Source organism: Bombina bombina, chromosome 2, assembly GCF_027579735.1.
Source record: "Bombina bombina isolate aBomBom1 chromosome 2, aBomBom1.pri, whole genome shotgun sequence".
In the NCBI taxonomy this organism is placed as follows: domain Eukaryota; kingdom Metazoa; phylum Chordata; class Amphibia; order Anura; family Bombinatoridae; genus Bombina; species Bombina bombina.
Window position 1 is genome coordinate 526,016,656 of NC_069500.1, and position 27,663 is coordinate 526,044,318.

Consider the following 27,663-nt stretch of genomic DNA (forward strand, 5'->3'; position numbering starts at 1 on the left):
TGACAAAAAAATATTTACTGCATTACGCTTTCAGTCATTTCACAGTCTTAACAAAATTAGCTAGGTTATAATATGACGGTGGCTCACAAGCGAGAGTGCCCTCCTCCTGAAACAACAACCGTCTCTCCGGTTATATATGAGGCATCAGGTGAACAAAGAAAAGAGACTGCGCCAGCACACTCGTCAGGCTCCCCAATCCTGTAACACAAACATATGTGGGATAACATTTAATATAAATGCAAAGGTAATGGTTCTGAGTAACACCGGTAACAATTCTTAGTAACACATCTGCTATGCAGTAAGCCAATTATTGATAGTCATCTATGTACCATATATTTATAAAGTTTAACATTTATATCAATGTAGTTGTTCTGGGAGATATATATGGTGTAGATTAAAGAAACAATCTCACCAGAATTTTTATTTTTTAAAAAGATAGATAATCCCTTCATTACCCATTCCCCAGCTTTGCATAACCAACAGTTATATTAATATACTTTTTACCTCTGTGATTACCTTGTATCTAAGTCTCTGCAGACTGCCCCCTTTTTGAGTTCTTTTCACATACTTCCATTTTAGCCAATAAGTATGGACTCCTAGGTATATCCACGGGCGTGAGCACAATGTTATCTATATGGCACACGTGAACTAACGCCCTCTAGTTGTGAAAAACTGTCAAAATGCATTGAGATAAGAGGCGGCTTCAAGGGCTACAGTACAAGGGATACAGTATTTAAACATAGGCAAAAGTCAATTTATTTGCCTATTCTACCAAGAAAGTGCATTCTCCATTCCATCCTCACAATTGCTTTATTTTTTAAAACTCCTTACTATAGTTATATCTAACACCTGTGCTCAAATGCTCCAGTTGTCTTCAAAACTACATCCCTTGATCATGGAAAGCAATGTTGTTAGTCAACACAAATTTGGCATATATAGTGTAGTATACATATGACTAAATAGGTGAAATATAGAGCTTGTATCCCATGTAGGAGCAGACCTTTACGCGTCTCATAACACCAGTCTAGAAAAGCTTCTTACCATAATGTGGATGAGTATACGGCTAAAATTTACTTTACATTGTATATACTAGGTCACTTTCACCTCAGCCTCTGTTTCTTAACCTCTTAAGGACCGGGCAGTTCAGACTAAGACTTCCCCAAAAGAGCAGTGCATTTTTACCATTTTTGCCATCACTACATTTAAACAGAAATAGAACCTTGTTTTTCTTTTATTTACCTGGCAAAACTATATATTTTTTTAGTAGACAACCCAAAGTATTGATCTAGGCCCATTTTGGTATATTTCATGCCACCATTTCACCGCCAAATGCGATCAAATTTTAAAAAAAGTTAACTTTTTCACAAACTTTGGGTTTCTCATTGAAATTATTTATATACTGCTTGTGCAATCATGGCACAAATGATTGTAAAAGCTTTTCTGGGATCGCCTATGGCTTTGCGCACCACACTTCTTATTCCCAGCAGTGAAGGGGTTAATTAGGTAGCTTGTAAGGTTAATTTTAGCTTTAGTGTAGAGGTTAGCCTCCCACCTGACACTTCCCTCCCCCACACCCCCACTGGTAACCCCTATCTTAAGTACTGCCAGTATGCAGTTTTACACTTTTCTTTTTATTATTATTTTCCTTAGTGTAGGATTACCTCTTTACCTTCCTACCACCCTGATCCCTCCAAAAAAGCTCTCTAACCCTCCCCATGCTAACTAATTCCCACCATCTTAGGTACCCAGTTACATCAATTACATTTTTTTTTATATATAATAATAAACACTTATTTTTCTGTAGTGTAGCTGCCCCCCCTCATTACCCTACCCCCCCCTCCCAGACTGATTTCCCACCCTCTAATTCCCTCCTCCACTTTAAGAGCCTCTTTCCCACTCACTGCCGGGACACCTGACACCGCTCTAACAGAAATGTTTCTGTAGCGTACCGGTCCCACCCGCTTCCACCCCCCTCCCGCCCCTCTGCAGTGATGGGCCACCCACCCGCCTCCCTCCTAACCCTCGCACACCACCAACGATCGGCACCACCGCTGCGTGATGCAGAGAGGGCCACAGAGTGTCCCTCTCTGTATCGGTAACTCTGTCCTATTTCTGCACTGTCCCACTTGTTGGGCATGCAGAAAAGCGCAATGTCGCTATTTTTAGCGAGATCGCGACAGGGAGAGGCCCAGGACAGCAGCTTAACAGGGCTTAACGACCAGCGTTGTACAGGGTACGGCGCTGGTTGTTAAGGGTTAAGAGATATTAAACATTGCTCCTTTGGTATCAAAGTAAATATAAAAAAGAACAGATTGTAAAAAAAAAAAAAAAAAGAACAACTTTGCTTGTTTTCTTGCAAAATTAGCACTTGGGGGGATTTAAACACTTACAGAACAGTTATAGAAAATGTTCTCAGTGCAGTTGTCTGTCCCTATAACATTAAAAAAACTCCCACATTTTTCATGCAAGTCCAGTTGTTGGACTCCGCCTCCTTAAAGAGACATTATACACTAGATTTGTCTTTGCATAAATGTTTTGTAGATGATCCATTTATAAAGCCTATACAGTGGGTTTTTTTAATTTATAGTTTTGCTTATTTTTAAATAACATTTTCTGATTTTCAGACTCCTAACCAAGCCCCAAAGTTTTAGAAGTATACTGATGTATACCTACTCCAGCTTGCTCCTGTTTATGTAAAGAGTTTTTTCATATGCAGAGGAAGGGGGAGGGGGGAGTGTCTGCTATATTTTCTATACAGTCACTTTCAGTGGGTGTTCCAGTAACCTTTTCAACAGAGCTAAACTGGGAGAGTCTAAATAAGTTTTTAAAGGTTTTATACTGGATTTTTATATCGGTATCTGTGCATGTTATTCTTTATAGTAGTGTCCTTCACATGCAGTTATATGAAAATTGGTGTATACTGTCCCTTTAACAGGGATTTCTCTGTCCTGAATGTAAAAACCAAGACAAAAAACAGCTGTGTTAAAAATAATTTCTCTGTAACAAAATTGAATACCCTATTTTTCAGCTTATATGATGAATTTTACATTTAGAAATGCTTCTTTTAACAACCTTGTGTCTTAGAAGTTCAGTAAACTCAAAATTATCCCCCCTCCCTGAAATGATAAAACATAGAAAATGTATGCAATACCCGTTCTTTATTTTGTACATGTCTGTCCTTGGGCTTCACCCACTCCCTTCAAAGAGGTTGGAGGGATTACTTACCTGATATTAACCCACATTGCAGGAACTCATTTAAATCTGCCCTTAATTGCCCACAGCAAGAGAGATAAGATAAACATACTGAAGGAGATTTTTAAAGGGTTTATCCCTTGAGTGCTCTGAAACAGCAAAGTTTGCTTGAATTATAGTTTTAATTGCTTATAAAATGTGTTTATGTAGATCTTTTGCTATGTATATGTAAAAAAAAATTACATATCAGATAAGGAAGTGTTCTTCAGAGCATGTCATTTTTTTGGAGAACAGGGGCCACTATCCCAAGGTTTAGTAGACAACCCAAAGTATTGATCTAGGCCCATTTTGGTATATTTTGGTGTCTTTTGATGAACAGGGGCCACTTTCCTGGAGTGCCTGGGAGCTTACTGGTAAGCAGGGCCCTCTTCCCAGAGTGCCTTGGTTTTGAGAGCTGAAAGAACGTGAACAATTAAATTGATTATCTGAAAACTATTTGCCTGACTACTAGTTAGGCAAAATGCTTTAGCCTAGGCAAATATTTTTTAAAGCTAAAAAAAATCCTAAAATAACTATTGGCCTACCAGATACACATAATATGTGAGTGAGGCTGCCCTAATATTCACCTGTTAATTCCCAAAGCAGACATCAGGTGCGGCATGACAGACTCATTCTTCCAGAGCTGGGAATGAAAAAGAAAAAAGCCTGTAAGATCTTATGTATTTTATTTTTTATTGTTTTATTGAAACTTATGATCAGGGATGCACATAGCATCCTTAATATACAATCACACACACTCTGCCCTCTAGGCTCCCCCACACACATATCCACTCACTGCCCTCTAGTCTCCCCCACACTCACTGCCCTCTAGTCTCCCCCACACTCACTGCCCTCTAGTCTCCCCCACACTCACTGCCCTCTAGTCTCCCCCACACTCACTGCCCTCTAGCCTCCCCCACACTCACTGCCCTCTAGCCTCCCCCACACTCACTGCCCTCTAGTCTCCCCCACACTCACTGCCCTCTAGTCTCCCCCACACTCACTGCCCTCTAGTCTCCCCCACACTCACTGCCCTCTAGTCTCCCCCACACTCACTGCTCTCTAGTCTCCCCCACACTCATTGCCCTCTAGTCTCCCCCACACTCACTGCCCTCTAGTCTCCCACACACATATATCCACTCACTGCCCTCTAGTCTCCCCCACACTCACTGCCCTCTAGTCTCCCCCACACTCACACTCTGCCCTCTAGGCTCCTCCACACTCACACTCTGCCCTCTAGTCTCCCACACACACATATCCACTCACTGCCCTCTAGTTTCCACCACACACATATCCACTCACTGCCCTCTAGTCTCCCCCACACTCACACTCTGCCCTCTAGGCTCGCCCACACTCATATCCACTCACTGCCCTCTAGTCTCCGCCACACTCACTGCCCTCTAGTCTCCCACACACTCACTGCCCTCTACTCTCACCCTCCACACATGCACACTGCCTTTACTCTCTGCCCCACACTCACAACTCCCTACCTCTCACATTTATTTCCTCTAATACTGTCATGCACTCACACTTATACATCCCATCAGTGATATTTTCCTCTGTGCATATTACTATATCTCATTTCTCCCATCATCTCTTCTAGCCCTCACTCCTGTACACCAAGTTTCTTCATCTCCCTCATACTCACAGCAGAGCTGAACTTGGTACGGATAAGTCCAGGTGCGAGGCAGTTCACTCGGATGTTTACAGGAGAAAGTTCCGGTGCCAGTGCCTTGGTGAGGCCAAGTAATGCAGTTTTACTGACACTATATGGTCCTAGAGACTGGAAGGGAGAGTGAGGCGTTATACTAATAGACAATAAGAACATGACATATTGTACTCACATAGATAAGGGATGATAATGAAATCTAGCATTATTTTAATATAAGCATCTATTTTTTATTTATTTTTTTGTAGTTGGAATGTGACACTATAACTTAAATTCAGATTACGCGCAAAATTAAAAAGCAATTGAAAATATTATTAGGCAATCCATAGACAGCAAGTTTCCCACTATCTTCTACAAACAATACATTTAACCCTACATTTAATGTCCTTCGCCTTTTTGTTAGGTGATTCCATTCCCAATATACTTGATGCAAATGAAATATGTTTACTGAAGCAAAAGCGGAGGTATAAACTACCAACAGAACTCACTGGGACAAGTAAGTCAAGGAAAATATACCTTTACCAGTGGCCTTGTGGACTCAAAGGTTCTTTCTACCTAATCAGTTTATGCAATAAGATGCAAACCAAAAATAATAAAATAAAAATACTACTTTTTACTTTAACAAATGGCCAATGGACATGTTTTTAGAACCTTCAAAACCAGGTTTTCAAGCCTCATCAACACTTTTACAGGTCAAGAAAAGATATTGGGATTGGTGTTATTTTTGGTCCATATTGCTTGACTAAAACAAAGCAGACTGCTGATACTAGGGTTAAAGTTCTGATACATTAACATAAATCGCCCCTGAATCCCTAATGTGAGAAACTGAATCATATTAAAAGATTACAGGCCAATCAGATGTCATTATATTAAAAGATTACATGCCAATCAGATGTCATTATATTAAAAGATTACAGGCCAATCAGATGTCATTCTGAGCATTAGGAAGATTACAAAGAGAAAAAAACCTCACCGGGAAAGGGGTGAAGCCAGCAACAGAGGATACGATCACAATGCTACCTCCTCTGTGGACATGACAAACAAACATGAGAATTATTACTTAATTTCCTTAACTACATCTCACTTTCTCTCTAACCATCATATTTTCATCTGTATCCTTTTTGTTGTCAGTTGCTCTCTAAAATTCTACCAGTATTCTACCAATTCTACCAGTAATTTGTCACAACTCTCTGGTTATATTTATTCCCCAATTTCTCACTTTTAGGCCCTGATGTTAAAAGCATTGTGGTAATGGCAATATTTTAAAAAGGGATCTGCTGTGCGATCAAGATTCCCAGTGAATGTTTTAAAAAAAGGGCTGAAATCAGTATTTGAATGCAGTCTCCCCGAGAGGCATTTTATTACTGTGGTTATAGGTGCTTTTTCTGATACGGCAAATTTTTAAAAGCAGCATTGCCACCTACATAGAAGGTGTAATGTTAATGATCCTTTTAGACAGTATTGTATGGCAATGCAATTTATATGTGTCAACCAAACTCAACCCCTTTTGTTACAATACAATAAACTAGGACATCAATCATACATCTATAAGAGCTGGGGGATTGTGGGTATATTATATATGTATATACAACAGTTAAGTTATATGTATTTTATTGTAAAATGCTATTATATGTATTTTAATTATTGTGATTTTAAAAATTGCGTATCTTGCTTTAAACGTGATTTTGTGTGTGTGTTTTTTAAGGAAGAAGATATCATGTTTGTGATATTAATATTTCATAGAAGACAATAGCCATGACTTTCTAGTTTTATTTATTGCTGATATAAGTTCTTACTGTTCTGAACGTGTTATACTTATAATATTGTGACCACATTGTAACAAATATTTTTTTTAGGTATAATACGTTCAGAACAGTGAGAACTTATATCGGCAATAAATAAAACTAGAAAGTCGTGGTTACTGTATTCTATAATATCACGAACATATATGATAATAATTAAAATACATATTATAGCATTATACATTAAAATAGTATAAATAAAACATTGTATACACATGTACAATATACCCACATCCTCACAGCTCCTATAGTTTTAATAATAAGGTTTTTTTTTGTTCTTTAACAATGGAGATCCCAGACATAACAAACATATAGGCTTCATGGAAGTTTCATAGGAGTTCCATGTTAGTAACTTGTATTTTAATGGGGAAACGTGAGTTTCTAATTTTAAAAGCACCGTTCGCTATGTTAGATATACCTTTTTAGCCATATACGTTTTGCCAGCTTTTCAGTAGCGAGAATTTCCATTGTGAGAAATATGGTTAATGTACAGAGAAACTTAATTTACATATGTATTATTTGAACTGTTACTACACATAAACCATTATTTGTTTCAGCGAATGCACAGTCTATGTTGTTCAAACATACATTAAATACAGCCCCCCGTCGTGATCAGAGATAACTGGCAATGTTAGCAGACTTCTGATGAAATTGCAATCCTTATTATTTCCTATGGGAGGCACATCCCACTTGTCGGAACAGAGAGGGTTAGCCTACTTTTTTTTTTTAAATATCACCGGTCCCACAGATTGCGAGACTGTCTGGGCCAAAAGGACAATATCTCATGGGTCTGACATTGCTTTGATCATCAGGGCCTTAGTGAGCACATATCAGTTGCCTGTTTCTATTTCTTGTCTTTCTATAACTCTTCTTTTGTACTTTTCTGTATTTCACATGTGGTTTCTCTACCCCCCACTCTTCCCTTTCTATCCTGCCTGTCTTCTCCTTTGTCTCTAATTTGTCTAATACATAATAATGCACCCTCCTTATCAAATAAATAAATGAAAATAGTTTTTACCCTCTTTCTTGCATTTTTGGCACCACAAGTTTCACCAGTAGGAATGCAGCCTTCACATTAATGTCCAGAATCTGTAGAAATAAGAAATATAAGTCTGCTGCTGGTAAGTGACAAGGTGAAGAATTTGAGATTATTATAAGATGGAAGATTTAAATAGCGCCTGGGATTTGGTGTGGGAAAAACAGTACTTGGGATGAATTCCTACAACTAGGCCAAATAGGCGATTGCATAAGGCCTCACTCATAATGGGGCCTCGCACAGGGGTATAAAACACCCCCAGAAATTATGCTTACCAGATAATTTAATTTTCTTCTGTAGAAGGAGAGTCCACGGCTTCATTCCTTACTGTTGGGAAATACTGAACCTGGCCACCAGGAGGAGGCAAAGACACCCCAGCCAAAGGCTTAAATAACTCTCCCACTTCCCCTTTCCCCCAGTCATTCTGCCGAGAGAACGAGGAACAGAAGGAGAAATATCAGGGTATAAAAAGGTGCCAGAAGAAAATTATAATTTAGGGGGCCGCCCATCGGAGAACACAGGCGGGGGCCGTGAACTCTCCTTGTACAGAAGGAAATTAAATTATTTGGTAAGCATAATTTATGTTTTCCTTCTTAATACAAGTAGAGTCCACGGCTTCATTCCTTACTGTTGGGAAACTTATACCCAAGCTCTAGAGAACACTGAATGAAAACGGGAGGGACAAAAAAAGAGGCGGACCCTAATCTGAGGGCACCACGGCCTGCAAAACCTTTCTCCTGAAGGCTGCTTCAGCTGAAGCAAAAACATCAAACTTGTAAAATTTAGAAAAAAGTGTTTAAGGAGGACCAGGTAGCCGCCTTACAAATCTGATCCATAGAGGCCTCGTTCTTAAAGGCCCAAGAGGAAGCCACTGCTCTAGTAGAATGAACCGCAATCCTCTGAGGAGGTCTATGACCCGCCATCTCATAGGCTAAGCGGATAAGACTCCTCAACCAAAAAGATAAGGAAGTCGAAGAGACCCTCTGACCCCTACTCTTCCCAGAATATGCCACAAACAAGGAAGAAGTTTGTCTAAAATCCTTAGTAGCCTGAAGATAAAACTTCAAGGCACGAACTACGTCAAAATTATGAAGTAAATGTTTCTTCAAAGAAGGAGGATTAGGACACAAAGAAGGTACCACAATCTCTTAATTGATGTTGCGGTCTGACACAACTTTAGGAAGAAACCCTAATTTAGTACGCAAGACAGACTTATCCGAATGGAACACCAGATAAGGAGGGTCACATTGCAAGGCAGCTATCTCAGATACTCTGCGCGCCTAAGCAATAGCCAGTAGAAAGAGAACCTTCCAGGACAACAAGTTAATGTCAATTTCATGCATAGGCTCAAAGGCAGTCCGTTGCAAAACCTTAAGAACCAGATTCAGACTCCAAGGGGGAGCCGAAGATCTGAACACAGGTCTGATCCTAATCACACCAGAATAAGTAGGTTCTCCACACCTTATGATAGATGCAACAAATAACCGGCTTACATGCTTTAATTAGAGTATCTATAACTCTCTCCGAAAACCCTCTCTTGGCAAGGACTAAGCGTTCAATCTTCACGCAGTCAGCCTCAGAGAATCTAGATTTTGATGAACAAAAGGACCTTGTTCCAGCAGATCCCTGCGACAAGGTAACTTCCATGGAGGAGAATATAACATCTTCACTAGATCCGCGAACCTCGTCCTTCGCGGCCACGATGGAGCAATCAGTATCACTGACGCCTGCTCCTGCTTGATGCGGGCCACTACCCAAGGAAGGAGCGGTAACGGCAGGAACAGGTAGATTAGACTGAACCTCCAAGGCACTGCTAATGCATCCATTAGCTCCGCCCGATGGTCTCTGGACCTCGACCCATAAACCGGGACGAACCCAGAAGAGGCCAAGCCTTCAGAGCATTGTAGATTGCTTGAAGTTCCAGAATGTTGATCGGGAGGGAGCTTTTCTCCTGAGACCACAGGCCCTGTGCCTTCTTGGCACCCCAAACAGGTCCCCATCCTGAGAGACTCGTGTCCATAGTCACAATCTCCCAGGATGGTCTTAGAAAGGATGTCCCTTGGGACAGATGATCTGGACAGAGCCACCAAGAGAGCGATTCTCTCGACCAGCTGCCTAGAGAAATCTGTTGAGACAGATCCGAATGATCGCCGTTCCATTGCCTCATCATGCACAGCTATAAAGGCCTGAGAAGGAACCTGGCAAAGGGAATTATGTCCATGCTTAACACCATGAGACCAATCACCTCCATACACTGAGCCACAGATGGCCTTAAGGAGGTCCGGAGGGCAAGACATGCTGAAGCTAGCTTGCAACGTCTCTGGTCAGTTAGAAATATCCTCATGGATATTGAGTCTATTATAGTACCCAGGAATTCTACCCTACTATTTCTACTAAAATAAGAGAACTCTTCTCTAAGTTTATCTTCCATCCATGTGATCGAAGAAGGGAGAGAAGAGATACCGAATGGTCTTCCGCCAGACGAAAGGATGGTGCTTAAACCAGAATGTCGTCAAAATAGGGAGCTGCTGCTATACCCTGGGTTCTGGCGACGGCAGGAGAGCCCATAGAACCTTTGTAAAGATTCTTGGAGCAGTAGCTAGACGGAAGTGCAATGAACTGGAAGTGCTGATCCAGGAACGCAAACCTTAGGAACTGGAAGTGGTCCCTGTGGATTGGAACGTGAAGGTAGGCATCCTTCAAATCTATAGTGGTCATGAACTGTCCTTCCTGAACTAGGAAGGATGGACCTTATTGTTTCCATATTGAACGAGGGGACATTCAGAAACTTGTTTAAGCACTTTAGATCCAGAATTGGTATCCCAAACCTCTCTGTGATAGGCATCGGGACAATGACCCCTAAGGAGGACAGATCCCACACACACCCAAGAAAGGCTTCCCTTTTTTCTGGTTTTGAAGACAGGCTTGAGAGGAAAAATCTGCCATTGGGTGGATGAGATTTGAAACCTATCTTGTATCCCTGAGCTACGACCTCCACGACCCACGGATCCTGCACGTCCCTGGACCAAGCATCTGAAAACAGCAACAGTCTGCCCCTTACACGATCCAGCGCCAGATCGGGGGCCGCCCCTTCATGCCGACTTGTTCTCTGCGGGCTTCTTGTTCTGCTTGGATTTATTCCAGGATTGAGCCGACTTCCAAGTGCTCTTGGTTTGCTCGGGCTTAGAGGAGGCCTGCTGACGTTGGGACTTTTTATAACGAAAGAAATGAAAATTAGAGCCTTGTCCCTTGGACTTGTTCTTTTTATCCTGCGGTAGGAAGGCACCCTTGCCCCCTGTAACCATGGAGATAATGGAGCCCAGGCCTGGACCGAATAAATGTTTTCACTGAAAGGGAAGGGAAAGTAGTCTAGACTTAGAAGTCATGTCCGCAGACCAGGACTTCAGCCAGAGCGCCCGACCAGGTCTGGACTGAGAAACCAGATATTTTAGCTTTCAGGTAAATATTCTGCATGATTGCATCACAGATAAAAAGAATTAGCAATTCTCAAAGCTTTAATCCTTTCTTGGATAACATCAAGGGGACTCTCCACCTCGACCAAATCCGCTAAGGAGTCGCACCAGTTGGCCACAGCTCCAACAACCGAAGCAACAGCTGCTGCGGGTTGAAATAAATAACCTGTATGCTGAAACATTTTTCTTAGAAAAGTTTCCATCTTCTTATCTATCGGCTCTCTGAAAGAAGAACTATCCTCAAGAGGGATAGTAGTATGTTTAGCTAACGTGGAGATAGCGCCATCCACCTTAGGGATGGAACCCCACAACTCCAGCTGAGAGTCCGGGACCGGGAATAATTTTTTAAAGGCAGACAAAGGGGAAAAGGAAGATCCAATTCTATCCCACTCGTTCTTAATATTGTTCTCCATTTTTACAGGTACAGGAAAAGTTAGCGGCGCTACCCTGTCCTTGTACTCTCTGTCTAGTTTAGGAATCAAAGGTTCATCAGGCAACTTGGCCTCTGGAACCTCTAATGTCGACAGAACCTCCTTTAGAAGAAAACGTAAATGTTAAATTTTAAATCTAAAGGCAGGCTCCTCCGCAGCCGGAGGCCTAGAGGTAGCAGACTCCGATCCAGAAAGTTCACCCTCTGAAGACTCAGTGTGTGACCCATCTTGGGATACCTGAAAGGCAGACAAGTCTAATAAATCACTGGATGTCCCCTGAACCGGAGAGCTATGTTTAACCTTTGGCTTGCACTTGGCGTGGCGAGGTAAAGTACTAAGAGCCTCAGACACAGCTGTTTAACTGCGCAGTAAAGTCTGAAGGTAAAAGACTCCCTCCAGATGGAGGATCAGGCGTGCTACGGGAAGTTGCATGTGGCGATGAAGAAGACTGATGGGTATGCACCTCACGGGATGGCGAGTCCTCAGAGGTGGACGGCTCAGTAGTACTAAAGGGGTTAACCTTCTTAGACATAATAACCTTGTTGATGCATATAGAACATAGCTGAGAGGGCGGGCATACAAAGGCCTCCTCACAATATAGACCGGTATTACTATTAGGAATAGAGGGAGTACCCTCAAGCATACCAGAGTCCTCCATAGCTTGCACTAACAACAGTAGGACACAGAATAAATGCACTTTTTATTTCTCACAAAACGGCACCTTTATACTCCCAATGACTAAGGGCACTCACCACCTCCTAGACCCAGGCAAACAGAGAAAGAAGCAACCTCTCCGGTAGCAAGCTCGGTCAGTAAAGAGAAAACGAAAGTGTGACCACACCCGGTCACGTGGTGCGCAAGTCAGGACTGCCCCTGCTATGAGAAAAAGCGTGCCAAGCTAGAAGCTGCGCAGCGTTCAAAGTGAAAGTAAAAACTTGTATGTTCCGTTACCGCATAACAACAATCTGTAAGCCCAAAAATTAATCTCACACATAAAGAAGCATAAAAACAAAGTAACACATTTGATTAATCCCCACTGTTCAATAACCTCCCTCAGGAGATATTAACCCATGATTCTATAAAGATAAAAGGAGTCACACTGTGACCCTGTCTTCAGCAATTTCAACATAAGTAAAAATTGAAACGATCTTACCAGAATCCGTGCTGTGGAACAGAAACACAGTCTCTCAAATGTGACAGTCTTGTAGCATCGCTCCTGACATGGACTTGAATGAAGAAAGCAGACAGTGAAACTCGTCAACACTCGTTGTTTAAGGAGCTGTTAGCAGGCAGTCTGGATGTGTTCACAGGAAGACTCTCCCTGCATCTCCAGACTCTAACTTTCGTCAATGCTCGCAGTGAGAGGATGACAAGACTACTTAAAACTCCAGTTCCATATCGAAAGGCAACTCCGAAATTTTCTGACACTTCTCTGTCATACTCCTGTGACGAAAAGCAAAGAATGACTGGGGGATAGGGAAGTGGGAGAGGTATTTAAGCCTTTGACTGGGGTGTCTTTGCCTCCTCCTGGTCGCCAGGTTCAGTATTTCCCAACAGTAAGGAATAAAGCCGTGGACTCTCCTTGTATTAAGAAGGAAAAAATGTTATTTTTGTTCTTGGGACAAACAGTTGCTGGGAGCATATTACACTTCCTCCAAGCACAGTCATATAGTCTAATATTCATAGGTATGAGCAGGGGTGGAACAGTAGTGTCCAGGCACAATCTAATGTAGGGACTCCTGCTTCAATAAACCCTGTGATCAATGAAAGCCTAGATTGCAGGGACCAAGTAGAATATTTGTGTGAGTATAGAAATGTATAGGTGTGAATGCATCTACACACTCATCTGGTCATGAGCTTTAAGTAATATGGAATTTACATAATAATGAGGCTGTGGGGGGACTTAAAAGGGACACTGAACCCAAATTATTTTCTTTCGTGATTCAGATAGAGCATGCAATTTTAAGCACATTTCTAATTTACTCCTATTATCAATTTTTCTTTATTCTTTTGCTATCTTTATTTGAAAAAGAAGGCATCTAAGCTTTTTTTTTTCTTTTGTTTGTTCAGCACTCTGGACAGCACTTTTTTATTGGTGGATGAATTTATCAATTTATCCACCAATCAGCAAGAACAACCCAGGTTGTTTACCAAAAATGGGCCTGCATCTAAACTTACATTCTTGCATTTCAAATAAAGATACCAAGAGAATGAAGACAATTTAATAATAGGAGTAAATTAGAAAGTTGCTTAAAATTGCATGCTCTATCTGAATCACAAAAGAAAAAAAATTGGGTTCAGTGTCCCTTTAACAGCTGGTCTGCAGTACTGATATGGCACATACCCTGTCTAAAGTGCTTCAGGACGTTATGTATCTTGTCTGTAGTTGAGATCTAATGTGGTAAATATCTGACCTGCGAGGAACACAGGGAACTATGTATCTGGCCGGTTACAACTGGTCTGATTTAGTATATATTTAGTATACATGGAGGTGTAAGAAGGCTTTGCATTTGGCCCTGGGGTCTGATGTGGCATACTTGCAGCAAAAAAGGCTGTATGGGCCATTGGTCTAATGTGGCATATACCAGGCATAATAGATACAGTAGGGTAATGCATCTGGTCAGTGATTTGGCATAATGGGAGACAGGAGGCTATGTGTCGGGGTCTGATCTCCGGCACTCTAGTTTACAATGGCAGATGCATAAGGGGAGCAGGTATTTAGCTTGGCATCTACACAGTATTGCATCTGTTACTCTTGATGGCTGGTAAATACAAGCAATGTGTTTATCAAATTAAATGATTTTATAGCTATAGTTTTCATTAAATTACTTTTTTAAGCAACCTTTCTTTATGACTTCATCTGTATTATTATGAACATTTTTAAATAACAGATTTATCTCACATTTAGGAGCCAGTAGGAATAATGAGCGAGTCACATACTCCATAGGACCCAGACAATGGTGTTTCTGTATAAATATATGTAAAATATTCAAAAAAGTTATGAGCCAGAAGTAAAATCTAGGCTCCTTGCATTTGGCAACCATTGCATGAAAAATATTGTTTATACAAATACATATATGGGGCTAATTTTTGCATTTTTTTCTTGTGTGTGTTACGAGTGGCCTCATATTTTAGCCTAAGGCCTCACTAAGTCTAGACCACCACTGCTGAATCATATACCAGTTCTGCCAGAATACTGTGTTTGTAATGAGTAATGGTGCAATCTGCTGTAACCCATGTTAACTGCGGTTGTGAGGAAGCGTACAAAGATAGGGGACAGATTGAGATTGTGAGAGTAAGTAGCAGAATGAAAAGAAATCTTAAAAATATGCTTTTCTTTTGTTGTTTTTTGTTAAAGCAAATGGTATCTGGTTGTCAGGTTAAAATCCAGTTGTTTTAGTAAAGGGACCGAATATAAATGCTAAAATATTTGGATTGATCACAATCTATTTGTAATTTGCTACGGAAAATGTTTTTGGCTTTCTGACCAAAGTGGTCATTGAGTTCCTTGAGTGATCAAAATGCATTGTCGTTTTGTTTGTTAAAAACCTCCTGTTGCAAACGAGTTATCAACAGAAAAGCTCCGAAAAAGAACTTTTGCTGTGTTAAGTTTCTGTTTTCAAAGAAGAGACTGGGATGTCACCCAAAACTGACTAATAGAATAGACTATTCACAGCGTTATCAAAATATATCCTCAACACTCATTAACCATATGAATGCCAAACATACGTCTATAGTCACTTCAGGACACCAGCATCTACAAATGGCTTGTTTTCAATTTTTATTTGATAATTGACACTTGCACTGTTGTGATTCTCACTAACAGTACCGGCATTTAAATCTTGTTTTTAATGGGGATCGCACAATTACGACTTTCATAGGAAACTATTGCAATCCATTTCCATCCGCACCACTGTTAAACCATCTGAATGCATATTTTAGGTTGTCAATAAGGGCAGACTGTGCAACATTTTTCTATCGCTTTCTGATTGCTTTTCAGTTGTTTTTAAGGTTTTTTATTTGATAATATTTACATCTATTGTTTGCAAAAGCACTATTTCCATTTTGGCGTCAACTGAAAACAAGATGGCGACTACGGGTTTCTATTGAAAGTTTTTACGTGATTTTTACCCTCTTTTATCTGTAAATCGTGAACCCTCTGCCTTGCTATATTGTACCCCCAGAGGGGGAACTTTTTTCATTTTCTTCAATGAGATTTTCTTTTAGTGGAAAATTTTCTGCAGTGTCTCTGAAGAGCCAGTGTTGCTGCGTTATTTGCCGTTACGCAGTGTGCATGAGGACAGGTTCATGTACAGCCTCGCTGATATCTGATGTACATTCCCACAGTGTCAGTCTGCCTGGAGACCTGCTCTACTGTACTGCTGAGGGGCTATATGCTTATTTTGGAGGGGCTGCTGCTCCATGCTTATACTGATGATGTATACTATATGCTTCCTAAAGGATGTCACTTAGAAATGAGTCTCTCTCTCTCTCTCTATATATATATATATATATATATATATATATATATATATATATATATATATATATATATATATATATATACACACACACAAATATTAACACTTACACACACAGATGCATACACATACACAAATATACACACACGCATGCATACTGTACATACACACACTCACACACACATATACATATTAACACACATTTATTAAAAATTTAAATCTGGCTCCTAGACTCCTAGAATAAATTTGTTAAGCCCTGACATACTTTTTCTGCAATGTGCTGTTACCCTGTACCGCACTGGAGTTCAGGAAGGGGTAGGAAATTGAAAAAGAGAGGAACGTAGTAAATATTTACACTGAGATAGAATGGAACAGTGACACCTGCAGGTAGAAATTAAAAGTGCAGGCAAATTATTATTTTTTTTTTTAACTGTCACGGCCAGTCTTTCTGCAGACACACTACAGTTTCTGCGATGAGATCGCACATCACACATCGCACAGTGTTCTGCCTTGGAGATTGCACCTGTCTAGTAGATTCTTAAACAAGATTGCGCCTTTGTGACCGAGTTTTTATAGGAGACACGCATCCATGCACAAAACTTGTTCACAAGAGTGCCTTTCAAAGTGATTGCCCCTACGTTATTGAACTCCTGATCATGAATGCTCGCTCCAATTTACAAGTCCAATAATGTAGGCGCAAGTACTTTGAAAGGCTCTCTTGTGAACAAGTTTGAATCTCCTAGGCAAATACAATAATGCAAGCCAGCAGGTTCACAATTTTAATTTTAAGTACATGATGATTTGCATAGAAACCCATTGTTGCCATCTTGCTTTCAGTTCATGCCAAAAAACTGAAATTAAAATCCTCCATGTCTCAAAATTAAATCAATGTAAATATTTGCATAGGAAATTAGCACATCTAGGCAAGAATCCCAAGAATCTCTTGTGCATTGGTAACATTGTATATGAGTTATTTCTGGGGACAAAGCAAGCAGGGATTCTTGCCTAGATGTGCTAATTTCCTATGCAAATATTTACATTGATTTAATTTTGAGACATGGAGGATTTTAATTTCAGTTTTTTATCTCCCCCCATAATTTTAATGAATTTATATATATATATATATATATATATATATATATATATATATATAAACAATAAGAAATATAGGGAGAGTATTAATATATTATGTAACTTAGCAAATTCCAGCTATATAGTTACCACTATCAAAGGACCATTAGGTATACCTTTAAATACCAAAACAGTGGTGCAGACCCTATTAATAAGTATTGTACAATTTAAATAAAGAAGAGAGAGAATATAATGACTAGGGATTTCAGCACTCTATACCTATGCTCTTCTGGGCCCCAGACGGAAGCATGCACCCACCACACAGTGATCAAGAGAAAATCTGGCTTCACTAAAATTTATTGGAATTGATAGGGGAATACAAAGTGGTAGAGGTGGTGATGAAGACAATTGCCTGCTAAGAAAAGAATCCAGGTGGATATATGTTCTTCAAACATTGTCCCCACAAGGGTTAAATGAAGTAATAGAGTATGCCCCTTTTCTCAATTAAAAAGCCTATTTGTAAAAATTCTGTAATGTAGTTTTGAACTATTTGTATCGCTTAAGAAAGATATACAATCAGAGGATCTCTTTGACATTTGGTAAGATATTTGAGCCACTTTGTTCATTCGACATGGGTGGAAAAAATCGCAATTGGGAGAATGCAGTTCAGTACTGTGATCTGACTATGTATAACTATGTGTTTTTTATGTTTAAAATCCTTAACTGCCGGTATAGAGATTTAAATTTGAAGTAGCGGTTTGTTACTACTAAGTTACACCCTCTATGCAAATTTTACCCTTGAAAAGGGAGGTGAGAATACCTGTGCAAATTAGTCCTGACGAGGCCCCAAATAATTGCAAGGCATTGTGGGGCGAAACGTACGTCGACTATGCTAAGGCTATACAAGTAAAAAGAGCACACCTGTGGCAGCTGAATGGAGGTTCCTTTCCTGAATGAAGCACAAACCAAGAGGGAGTGATGACACTCTGATTCGGTACTGACCGAGAAACAAATTCGGTTTGGATAAAGCATTTCTTCAAGCCGTAGCGGTTGTTCACCTGGGTGTACAGGTAACACGCTGGAAGATACGGCTCAATTAAGGTACTGTCTTATAAATGCTGACTGCATGTTTGGGAATATGTGCATACAATAGGATGGAACACGCTGTGCTGAACAGGCTTTTGCTTCAAAGATCAGGACACTTTGTTTTGATGCTATAGAAATCTCTTTCACGATAAAGCATGACAAAGATGGTGATGTAATTTCACAAACAAAGTTTAATCTATCCTTAAGTGGTAAACTTGAAAGGAGGACGTTTTTACCTCAGTAAATGTAAATTTATCACAGCATAATGAGAAAATGCTTGGATGTTTGTGCACAGTTTGTAAGCAATGATACAATTTTGCAGCTTAAATATTAGAGGACGCTTTTACCTCGGGAAATGTTGCAAAAAAATGTTTTGTATATTAAGACTGCAGTTTTTATTGTAACTGTTTTTTACTGTGTGAAGTCATACTTATTACGGCATTAATCTAAAGAGGACGCTTTCACCTCGTGGATAAGCTATGCCGATACATGCATATGCATAGTTAAATGCAATAATAATATGACACGATTTTTTACAGATAACGTTCTTTGTTTCTATCTTTGCTACAAGAAAGGATTGATCACCCTGACTTGTGTATATATATATATATTTGAAATATTATGCTATCGTGTATCTGAGTGATGCATTACGTTGTGTTATACTGAAACTTTGTTGTGAATAAATGTTTCTGTGTCTGATGGCAAGTCTGTCTGCATTCTCTTGATCACTGTGTGGTGGGTGCACGCTTCCGTCTGGGGCCCAGAAGAGCATAGGTATAGAGTGCTGAAATCCCTAGTAATTATATTCTCTCTCTTCTTTATTTAAATTGTACAATATATATATATATATATATATATATATATATATATAAAATATCCACTGAAATAAGTTTACTCCCACGAACAGTAAATTTAAATTTTGCCAGGGTGCTATAGAAAGTTCAAATATCCAAGTTATAACACAAGCACTCACTGGACTTGATACAGGTGAAATAAAAAATGTTTTAGTCCATATAAACAAGTGACGTTTCGGGGTGTTCACCCCTTCATCAGACCAACAATTGTACAGAGTGAATCAAACATTTTATACCCATTGAAACCCCACCCACTGTGCAAAAAAACACCCAACTGTTGCCGTAGCAACCATAGAAAAAACAAATACATTGTGAATGCTCATAGTTACTAATCCTGTGTTAATATTATACAGTGCATTAATAAACATATAGTGTAGTAATAGTGGGACCATTTGCAGAACATCAATCCTTGCTAGTGATAAAAACAAATTGTCTATTTAATATTATCACAAACCTTAGTTGTTATTCCTGCACTGAGAAAATGGCTTCTTAAGCCCCGCCCTCAAACTATGTGTAACAACAAGGGAATGTATCAATGTGTATCATAAATGTATCAAAAACTATTTGACATAATGGTATACAAATCAATGTCTATTACCTTGAAAGCTCTAAATGACCTAGTTGTATCTTAGATTATCTCATATCTAATATATATATATGTAAATATAAGTTTATTCTATGAAGGTTGTTGATCTGTTATTTCAGTATTCTTCTAAATATTTTAAAAGATTAAAACCAAGATTGGAGTCACAAGAGAGCTTAGAGGGTGATCCAGAGATAGTTAGGGACATTTGCAGTAGAGGCTTGTACCCAAGAGGAAGGGCTTAAAAGGACATTCTGGTTCAAATTTAAATGCACATAGATAAATTACATCTTTGAATAGAAATATATTTACAATATTAATGTAGTTGCAAAAATCCTTCTAGTTAAAAAGTTGTCACTGTTTTAGTGTTAACATTTTTCTCTGCATGAGCATGTGAAGCATAGCTAGATATTCTCAGTGCACCCGCATTTTAAATAATGCAGCTGCTCAGAGCACCAGTGGAGCTTGTATCATGTCAGCAATTAACAAAAATGAGTCATTACCAGATGGTACAAGCACCTTAGCCTCTCTGAGCAAGTGCTGTGTTTAAAGTGCTGGTGCACGGTGCATACTTAAAGGGACATAATACTCATATGCTAAATCACTTGAAACTGATGCAGTATAACTGTAAAAAGCTGACAGGAAAATATCACCTGAGCATCTCTATGTTAAAAAGGAAGATATTTTACCTCACAATCTCCTCAGCTCATCATAGTAAGTTCTGTGTAAAAAGTTATACTCAGTTACTGCCCAGCTGCAGGTAAAATTTATTTTTAAAAAACTGAATAAATGAACAGCAGCCAATCAGCATCAGCAGTGCTGGGGTCATGAACTCTTTTACAGTGAGATTTCATAGTAAACTTCCTTGAACTGAATAGGGAAATAAGATGAGTGTGCACGTAAGCTCACTTCCTTAACTGTCCCAGGACAGACATACTGATTTGCTGCTTAGAAGTCCTTTACAATGGGATGTGGCTACTGAGAAATTTTTGAGATAAAATATCTTTCTTTTTTACATAGAGATGTTCAGGTGATATTTTCTAGTCCGCTTTTTACAGCTATGCTGCATCACTTTCAAGAGTTTCAACATTTGGGTATCATGGCCCTTTAAAAATACACTTTTGTAACAGCTATAGCTTTTATTAGAAGCATTTTTGCTAAGAAATGTATATTATAAAATTGCTTCTATTCAAAACTGAAATGCATCTATGCGGATTCCAATTTTGTCTGGAATGTCTCTTTGGTGCAGGACGGAGCATAAACAGAGCAATGAAGACCACTGGGCATAGTAAGCACACACTGATTACTACAAAGCCTGCAGCAGCAATAACTGTCCTATTATGCCTGTGTATATGCTGGGACATGCAGGGAAGAAGAGGAGGGGGTAGAACCTCTTAAATCAATTCAGTAAAGATGTGATGTTGTAAAGGTGAATGCACTAAATAATGGTTAAGGTGTGATGTTTAGCAATGATGTACTGGCAGAAAGACTGGACCTTGGGAAGGATATACAGGCAGAAGATAAAATGAAGGTTCAACTGGGATTTATTAAAGTGTGTTAAAGAAATGTGTTTTACTATGTAAAACTAACCTTATCCCAAACGTCCTCATCAGAATCTAACATACTCCCAAAAAAGGGATTTACTGCAGCATTAGAGACCAGGATGTCAACCCCTCCAAACTTCTGTATAGCCTGAAAAAGAGTGACACAAGTTTCCATACATTAACTTACTGCCACTAATGCATTTGGCCTGTTTCAAATGTCATATCTAGGTTTAATAAAAATCACACTTTGAAAATTATGAAACTTGCACGCAACTTAAATATCATCATCAGAAAGTTAATTTATGATTGTGGTGAACGGTTTGGTCTATACTATTTATAAAATTATTAAAATTGATATGAAAAAATGATTGCACACATTATGAACTGATACTGGTTAAAGGCCCATTAAACACATCTTGCTTTTGTGTAAAAATTGTGCTTTGTCCCACATTCCCTAGAGAGGCTAAAAACTTGTGACCTAGGTTTTCGAATGCTGAAACGCGCCTAAAGCAGATTTTTAATTTTCAGCATTTGCAGGTTAAACTCTAGGGAGTGTGAGACAAAGCAAGTTTTAAACAAAAAGTTGTTTAATGTCCTATTAAGTGAAAAAGCATGGATTTAAATCAGGCATGTGCATTTGGAGGTTTCAGATGTCTCAGATCTTAATGTGTTTCACTTTCACAAGAAAAAATCCAGCTCTGAAAAGAACCAAATGCTGTGAGTTACCATCACCTTCAGCATTTAGAGGCATCTGAAACCTCCGAATGCACATGCCTAATTTAAACATATATGTAATTAACTTCTTACTTTTGCTTCCATTAAGACCTGCGACAATCACTGTGAATATTTTTTATGCATGTATTTAAATTAGATTTTACTATTATATTGGCTGTCAATATGATTGGTTTTATTAAATGTGGCAATATAAGTGAACCGCTTGACAATGTGTGCTTAAAAGGGACATTGTACTGTATAATTTACTCCCTTTTAATGTTTTCTCCACTATACCTGAGTGCATTAAACTATTTACAAATTGACCCTTTACCTTTATTTTGTCATTTGGAATATATGTTTTGCCTGTTGAAACCTCCACGTCTAATGACTGCAGTATTGTCTATAGAAAAAGCTATGTAAACGGGGTGCAGCAGGAGAAAGCACAGACCATTTCAAAGAATGCTCCTGCAGATGCAGTCTTATCAGCTGCTTGCCTGAGTACCGTGTCCCTTTAACCAAGCCATTTCCTTCATCAGAGGAAAATAAGATAAACTTTTCAGCTCCCAGGGTCATACTGCACTGCCATATTGCCCTTCATACTCTTACTAAACTAAGAGCCTATGTTTAGTATTACCACATTTAACTTTGAAGAAAAGTACAATATCTCCAATAATCACATACCTAAATGCTGGGATTAGATGCAGATATACAGTACTAGTCTGTACTGAAACAATGTATTCTGTATATATACACATCATTTTCTTTCCTCACCGTCTCCACCAGTCGCTCTCTGTCCTCCTTTTTTCCTACATGGCAGATTGTCCCTTCAACATTCAGTCCCTTCTCTTTCAGTTCTCGGACAGCTCTATCCACATTCTGCTGCTTTCGACTGCTCAGTAATACACTTGCACCATCTTGTGCCAGCCGCTGGGCTATAGAGAATCCTATTCTATGGGATACAAGGGTTTATGTAAAATAAAGATACCAGTGAGTCACAAAGAAATCACATGCAAAGATGTACTTAATTACATCAAAAACAGGAGCGTCTTAATCATATATAAGTCAACACTGAGAGATGCAAAACCTAGAGGTTTGATCGCACTGTGGAATCTGTTGGTGCTCTACAAATAACTGATAATAATAATAGTAACTGCACACCATGGGTGGATAAAACACACATACTACACAAGATATACCAGGAATGCACAGGACATTTGGTGGGTGTAACAAAGAACACCATTTATGGAGCGTGTGAGTTACGGAAAGATAAAAGATAATGAAAAGGACAATAGGGGAGGGGAGTGTGGAACAAACAACACCTCTGATGGAGAAAGTGGGATACAGGACAACATGGAGGGAGAAGGTGTTGAAAAAAAAGTTAAATGATGTAAATGAAAAGCCTTGGTGTACAAAAGAGGAGCACACAAGACTACATGGACAGACAAGATGGTTCCACACAGCACAGAATAAAAGCAGAGGATTACTATGGGTAGGTAGATGAGACATGCATCAGACAGAGTTTTGTGGAGGTTTAAGTCTATGACACCACTGATGGGTGCTTCAGTAGATACTTTCAGTACAACACAATTATTATGCACCATTAATGAACACACATAACCAGAGACAGCTCTCTTACCCTTCAGTTGATGCCGTCACCAGTGCCACCTTCCCCTGCAGTTTCTTTTGGGCGACTGTTGCTCCTGCACTCTGCATCCTGTAGCTATTTGTTACAGGAGAGGAGAGGGACAGAGAGCGCCGCAGCAAGGGCAGGCAAATCATTAGACTGGAAAATGACCTGTGCACCTGACAAACAAAATGAGGAGAGTGATAAAAGTCAAAGTCCAATGTACACATTTAAAAAGACAATATATTCTTACTTACAGGGAGGCAAAAAGCTAAGAAGTTTGTTCATATGGTTTACACTGGGGCTCACTTTTGAAAGAAATGTTGCAAATGAACCTACTTATATAGCCAAAATGGTGTCAATATGTCCAGGTCCCTCTCAAAATTCACATAAAAATCTAATTTATATTTAAAGCTATTTTATATTAATTTATATTTACAGCTGTAAAATGCAGACAAAGGTTGTGTTTACATAGTTGCCAAAAACAGCTGTAAAGTGTTAAAAAATAGTGTTTCACAAAATCCCTTATCGGCTTCTATTAACCCACAGTTTACATACTTCAGCATTCCATTTTACCAGCGCAAAAAATCCTCAGGTAGTAACCGTAATCCTTTGCTATTTATGTTTAATGCAAAGCGACTTAAAGGGACAGTATACACTCATTTTCATATAACTGCATGTAATAGACACTACTATAAAGAATAAGATGCACAGATACTGATATAAAAATCCAGTATAAAATGGTTTAAAAACTTACTTAGAAGCTTTCAGTTTAGCTCTGTTGGAAAGTCCACTGCAAGTGGGAAATAAGACACTCCCCCCTCCCCCTTCTTTTGCATATGAAAAGACCCTTTACACAAACAGGAGCAAGCTGGAGAAGGTAGCTGACGGTATTCAAATAAAACTTTGGGGCTTGGTTAGGAGTCTGAAAATCAGAGCAATGTTATTTAAAAATAAGCAAAATTATACATTTAAAAAAAAAAAAAAAAAAACTTTATGGGCTTTATAAATAGATCATCTACAAAACATTTATGCAAAGAAAAAATGAGTGTATAATGGCCCTTTAAACTGTAGTTTTAAAGAAAAAAGGCCACTTTTCTTAACATCAACACAAAAAACGTATATAAACATTGTTACGGGGGTTGAACACATAGTAGTGCAGGGTCGCTAATGAAAACTATTATGAGTAAATGCTGGGATTAGCGTGTGTGAGTAAATGCTGGGATTAGAGTGTGTGTGGAAATGCTGGGATTAGCGTGTGTGTGAGTAAATGCTGGGATTAGAGTGTGTGTGAGTAAATGCTGGGATTAGAGTGTGTGTGAGAGGTAATGCTGGGATTAGTGGGTGTGTGTGAGGAAATGATGGGATTAGCAGGTGTGTGAGAGGAAATGATGGGATTAGCAGGTGTGTGAGGAAATGCTGGGATTAGCAGGTGTGTGAGAGGAAATGCTGGGATTAGCAGGTGTGTGAGAGGAAATGCTGGGATTAGCGGGTGTGTGAGAGGAAATGCTGGGATTAGTGGGTGTGTATGTGAGGAAATTATGGGATTAGCAGGTGTGTGAGAGGAAATTATGGGATTAGCAGGTGTGTGAGAGGAAATGATGAGATTAGCAGGTGTGTGAGAGGAAATTATGAGATTAGCAGGTGTGTGTGAGTAAATGCTGGGATTATAGTGTGTGTGTGTGTGAGGAAATGCTGGGATTAGAGTGTGTGAGGAAATGCTGGGATTAGAGTGTGTGTGTGAGTAAATGCTGGGATTAGAGTGTGCGTGTGAGGAAATTCTGGGATTAGAGTGTGCGTGTGAGGAAATTCTGGGATTAGAGTGTGCGTGAGGAAATGCTGGGATTAGAGTATGTGTGTGAGAGGAAATGCTGGGATTAGCGGGTGTGTGTGAGAGGAAATGCTGGGATTAGCGGGTGTGTGTGTGAGGAAATACTGGGATTAGGGTGTATGTGTTTGTGTGTGGGTCATACCGGTCAGTGGGTATGTGTCTGTGAGAGTCTTGGGGGTCAGTGGATATGTGTCTGTGAGAGTCTTGGGGTCAGTGGATATGTGTCTGTGAGAGTCTTGGGGTCAGTGGATATGTGTCTGTGAGAGTCTTGGGGTCAATGGGTATGTGTCTGTGAGAGTCTTGGGGTCAGTGGGTGTGTGTCTGTGTGAGTCTTGGGGTCAGTAGGTGTCTGCGAGAGTCTTGGGGTCGGTGGGTATGTGTCTGTGTGAGTCTTGGGGTCAGTGGGTATGTGTCTGTGTGAGTCTTGGGGTCAGTGGGTATGTGTCTGTGAGAGTCTTGGGGGTCAGTGGATATGTGTCTGTGAGAGTCTTGGGGTCGGTGGATATGTGTCTGTGAGAGTCTTGGGGTCGGTGGATATGTGTCTGTGAGAGTCTTGGGGTCAATGGGTATGTGTCCATGAGTCTTGGGGTAAGTGGGTGTCTGTGAGAGTCTTGGGGTCAGTGGGTGTATCTGTGAGAGTCTTGGGGTCAGTGGGTGTGTCTGTGAGAGTCTTGGGGTCAGTGGGTGTGTGTCTGTGTGAGTCTTGGGGTCAGTAGGTGTCTGCGAGAGTCTTGGGGTCGGTGGGTATGTGTCTGTGTGAGTCTTGGGGTCAGTGGGTATGTGTCTGTGTGAGTCTTGGGGTCAGTGGGTATGTGTCTGTGTGAGTCTTGGGGTCAGTGGGTATGTGTCTGTGAGAGTCTTGGGGGTCAGTGGGTATGTCTGTGAGAGTCTTGGGGTCGGTGGGTATGTGTCTGTGAGAGTCTTGGGGTCGGTGGGTATGTGTCTGTGTGAGTCTTGGGGTCAGTGGGTATGTGTCTGTGTGAGTCTTGGGGTCAGTGGGTATGTGTCTGTGTGAGTCTTGGGGTCAGTGGGTATGTGTCTGTGTGAGTCTTGGGGTCAGTGGATATGTGTCTGTGAGAGTCTTGGGGTCAGTGGGTGTGTGTCTGTGTGAGTCTTGGGGTCAGTGGATATGTGTCTGTGAGAGTCTTGGGGTCGGTGGGTATGTGTCTGTGTGAGTCTTGGGGTCAGTGGGTATGTGTCTGTGTGAGTCTTGGGGTCAGTGGATATGTGTCTGTGAGAGTCTTGGGGTCAGTGGGTGTGTGTCTGTGTGAGTCTTGGGGTCAGTGGATATGTGTCTGTGAGAGTCTTGGGGTCGGTGGGTATGTGTCTGTGTGAGTCTTGGGGTCGGTGGGTATGTGTCTGTGTGAGTCTTGGGGTCAGTGGGTATGTGTAAGTTTTAGTAAAAGAGGGTCTGAGTAAATGAAAGCTGACGTCACAGGGTATAGGCGTGTGGGGTTAAACGAAAGGGCTAAAAACATCCAGCATAAATATGTTACAAAGTTTATTATAATACGTTACTGGTTGTTCGCGTTGTTTTGAAGTAAAAATTACTATTCAGTGTCAGCTAGCACTGATAAGAAACACTGTTACATTCCTTGTTGATTTGTATTTGTTTGCGATTCAATCAGCAGTAACAAATCATGTGCAACTATAAGTGTACAGAGTTTCATGTGTAAAGTACCTAAAGCCGTAGCTGTAACAAACCTTCGTGCGTGAAGATTACACACCTGTGCTCTCAAAGTCTCTCTGAAACAGCGCTAGGACCTTGAAGCTCACAATCTCCTCCTACCCTCCCCGCTAAGATGCGCTTCCTGCTTCTGTTTCTGGTGCAAGATAGAAGGGTAACTGTGAAATCATACTCCCCCTGCTGTACAAATGGTAGAACTGTGCTCCGGGACTGCAGCAGGAGGAGAACGTAGAAGGGGCAGTTTGTATAAAGCTTATCAGTCAGCGCTCTAGGTGTTACCAGATATTGCTAATTCATTATACGTTAAAATCCATGTTATTGTTCATCTCCAGTAGTCAGTAATATAATATGTTAGATGCAACTAGATTCTGCTGACAATAAAAGCACAGTACACGCAAACACTCCAGCCTTCATAGCTTCACCAATTTCTGTGTGCCATGCATCTGATATACCATAGAATAGAGAGATGAGGGCTAGGTAGTGAGCCACTTGTATAGAATAACTATGTATGTGAATTAACATATCCTGTATTTTATTTCTTTTAAG

General features: G+C 40.0%; 1 protein-coding gene across 3 annotated transcripts; it reads right to left on the reverse strand.

Annotated features, from left to right (window-relative positions):
• LOC128649197 (dehydrogenase/reductase SDR family member 4) lies at positions 1-27,250 on the reverse strand. Of its 3 annotated transcripts, none has more exons than XM_053702316.1 (9): positions 27,158-27,250; positions 23,612-23,778; positions 22,747-22,924; positions 21,308-21,409; positions 7,721-7,791; positions 5,874-5,925; positions 4,880-5,014; positions 3,819-3,874; positions 1-198 (listed from the first exon to the last, which is right to left on the reverse strand). In XM_053702316.1, the coding sequence occupies exons 2-9, from the start codon at positions 23,752-23,754 to the stop codon at positions 84-86; spliced, it is 852 nt and encodes a 283-aa protein (XP_053558291.1). In that variant the 5' UTR covers positions 23,755-23,778; positions 27,158-27,250; the 3' UTR covers positions 1-83. The 3 variants fall into 3 exon arrangements, with proteins under 3 accessions (XP_053558291.1, XP_053558292.1, XP_053558290.1); XM_053702317.1 differs by having other exon boundaries at positions 27,112-27,227; XM_053702315.1 differs by having other exon boundaries at positions 27,135-27,221.
• Positions 27,251-27,663: the final 413 nt, after the last annotated feature.

Coding starts and splice junctions, on each gene's coding strand:
- LOC128649197 (XM_053702316.1), bottom strand. CDS start 23,754: ATGATTTGCCTGCCCTTGCTGCGGCGCTCTCTGTCCCTCTCCTCTCCT. Junction 22,925..23,611: donor GTGACGGCATCAACTGAAGG/GTAAGAGAGCTG, acceptor TGTATCCCATAG/AATAGGATTCTCTATAGCCC. Junction 21,410..22,746: donor GAGAGCGACTGGTGGAGACG/GTGAGGAAAGAA, acceptor ACTCTTTTTCAG/GCTATACAGAAGTTTGGAGG.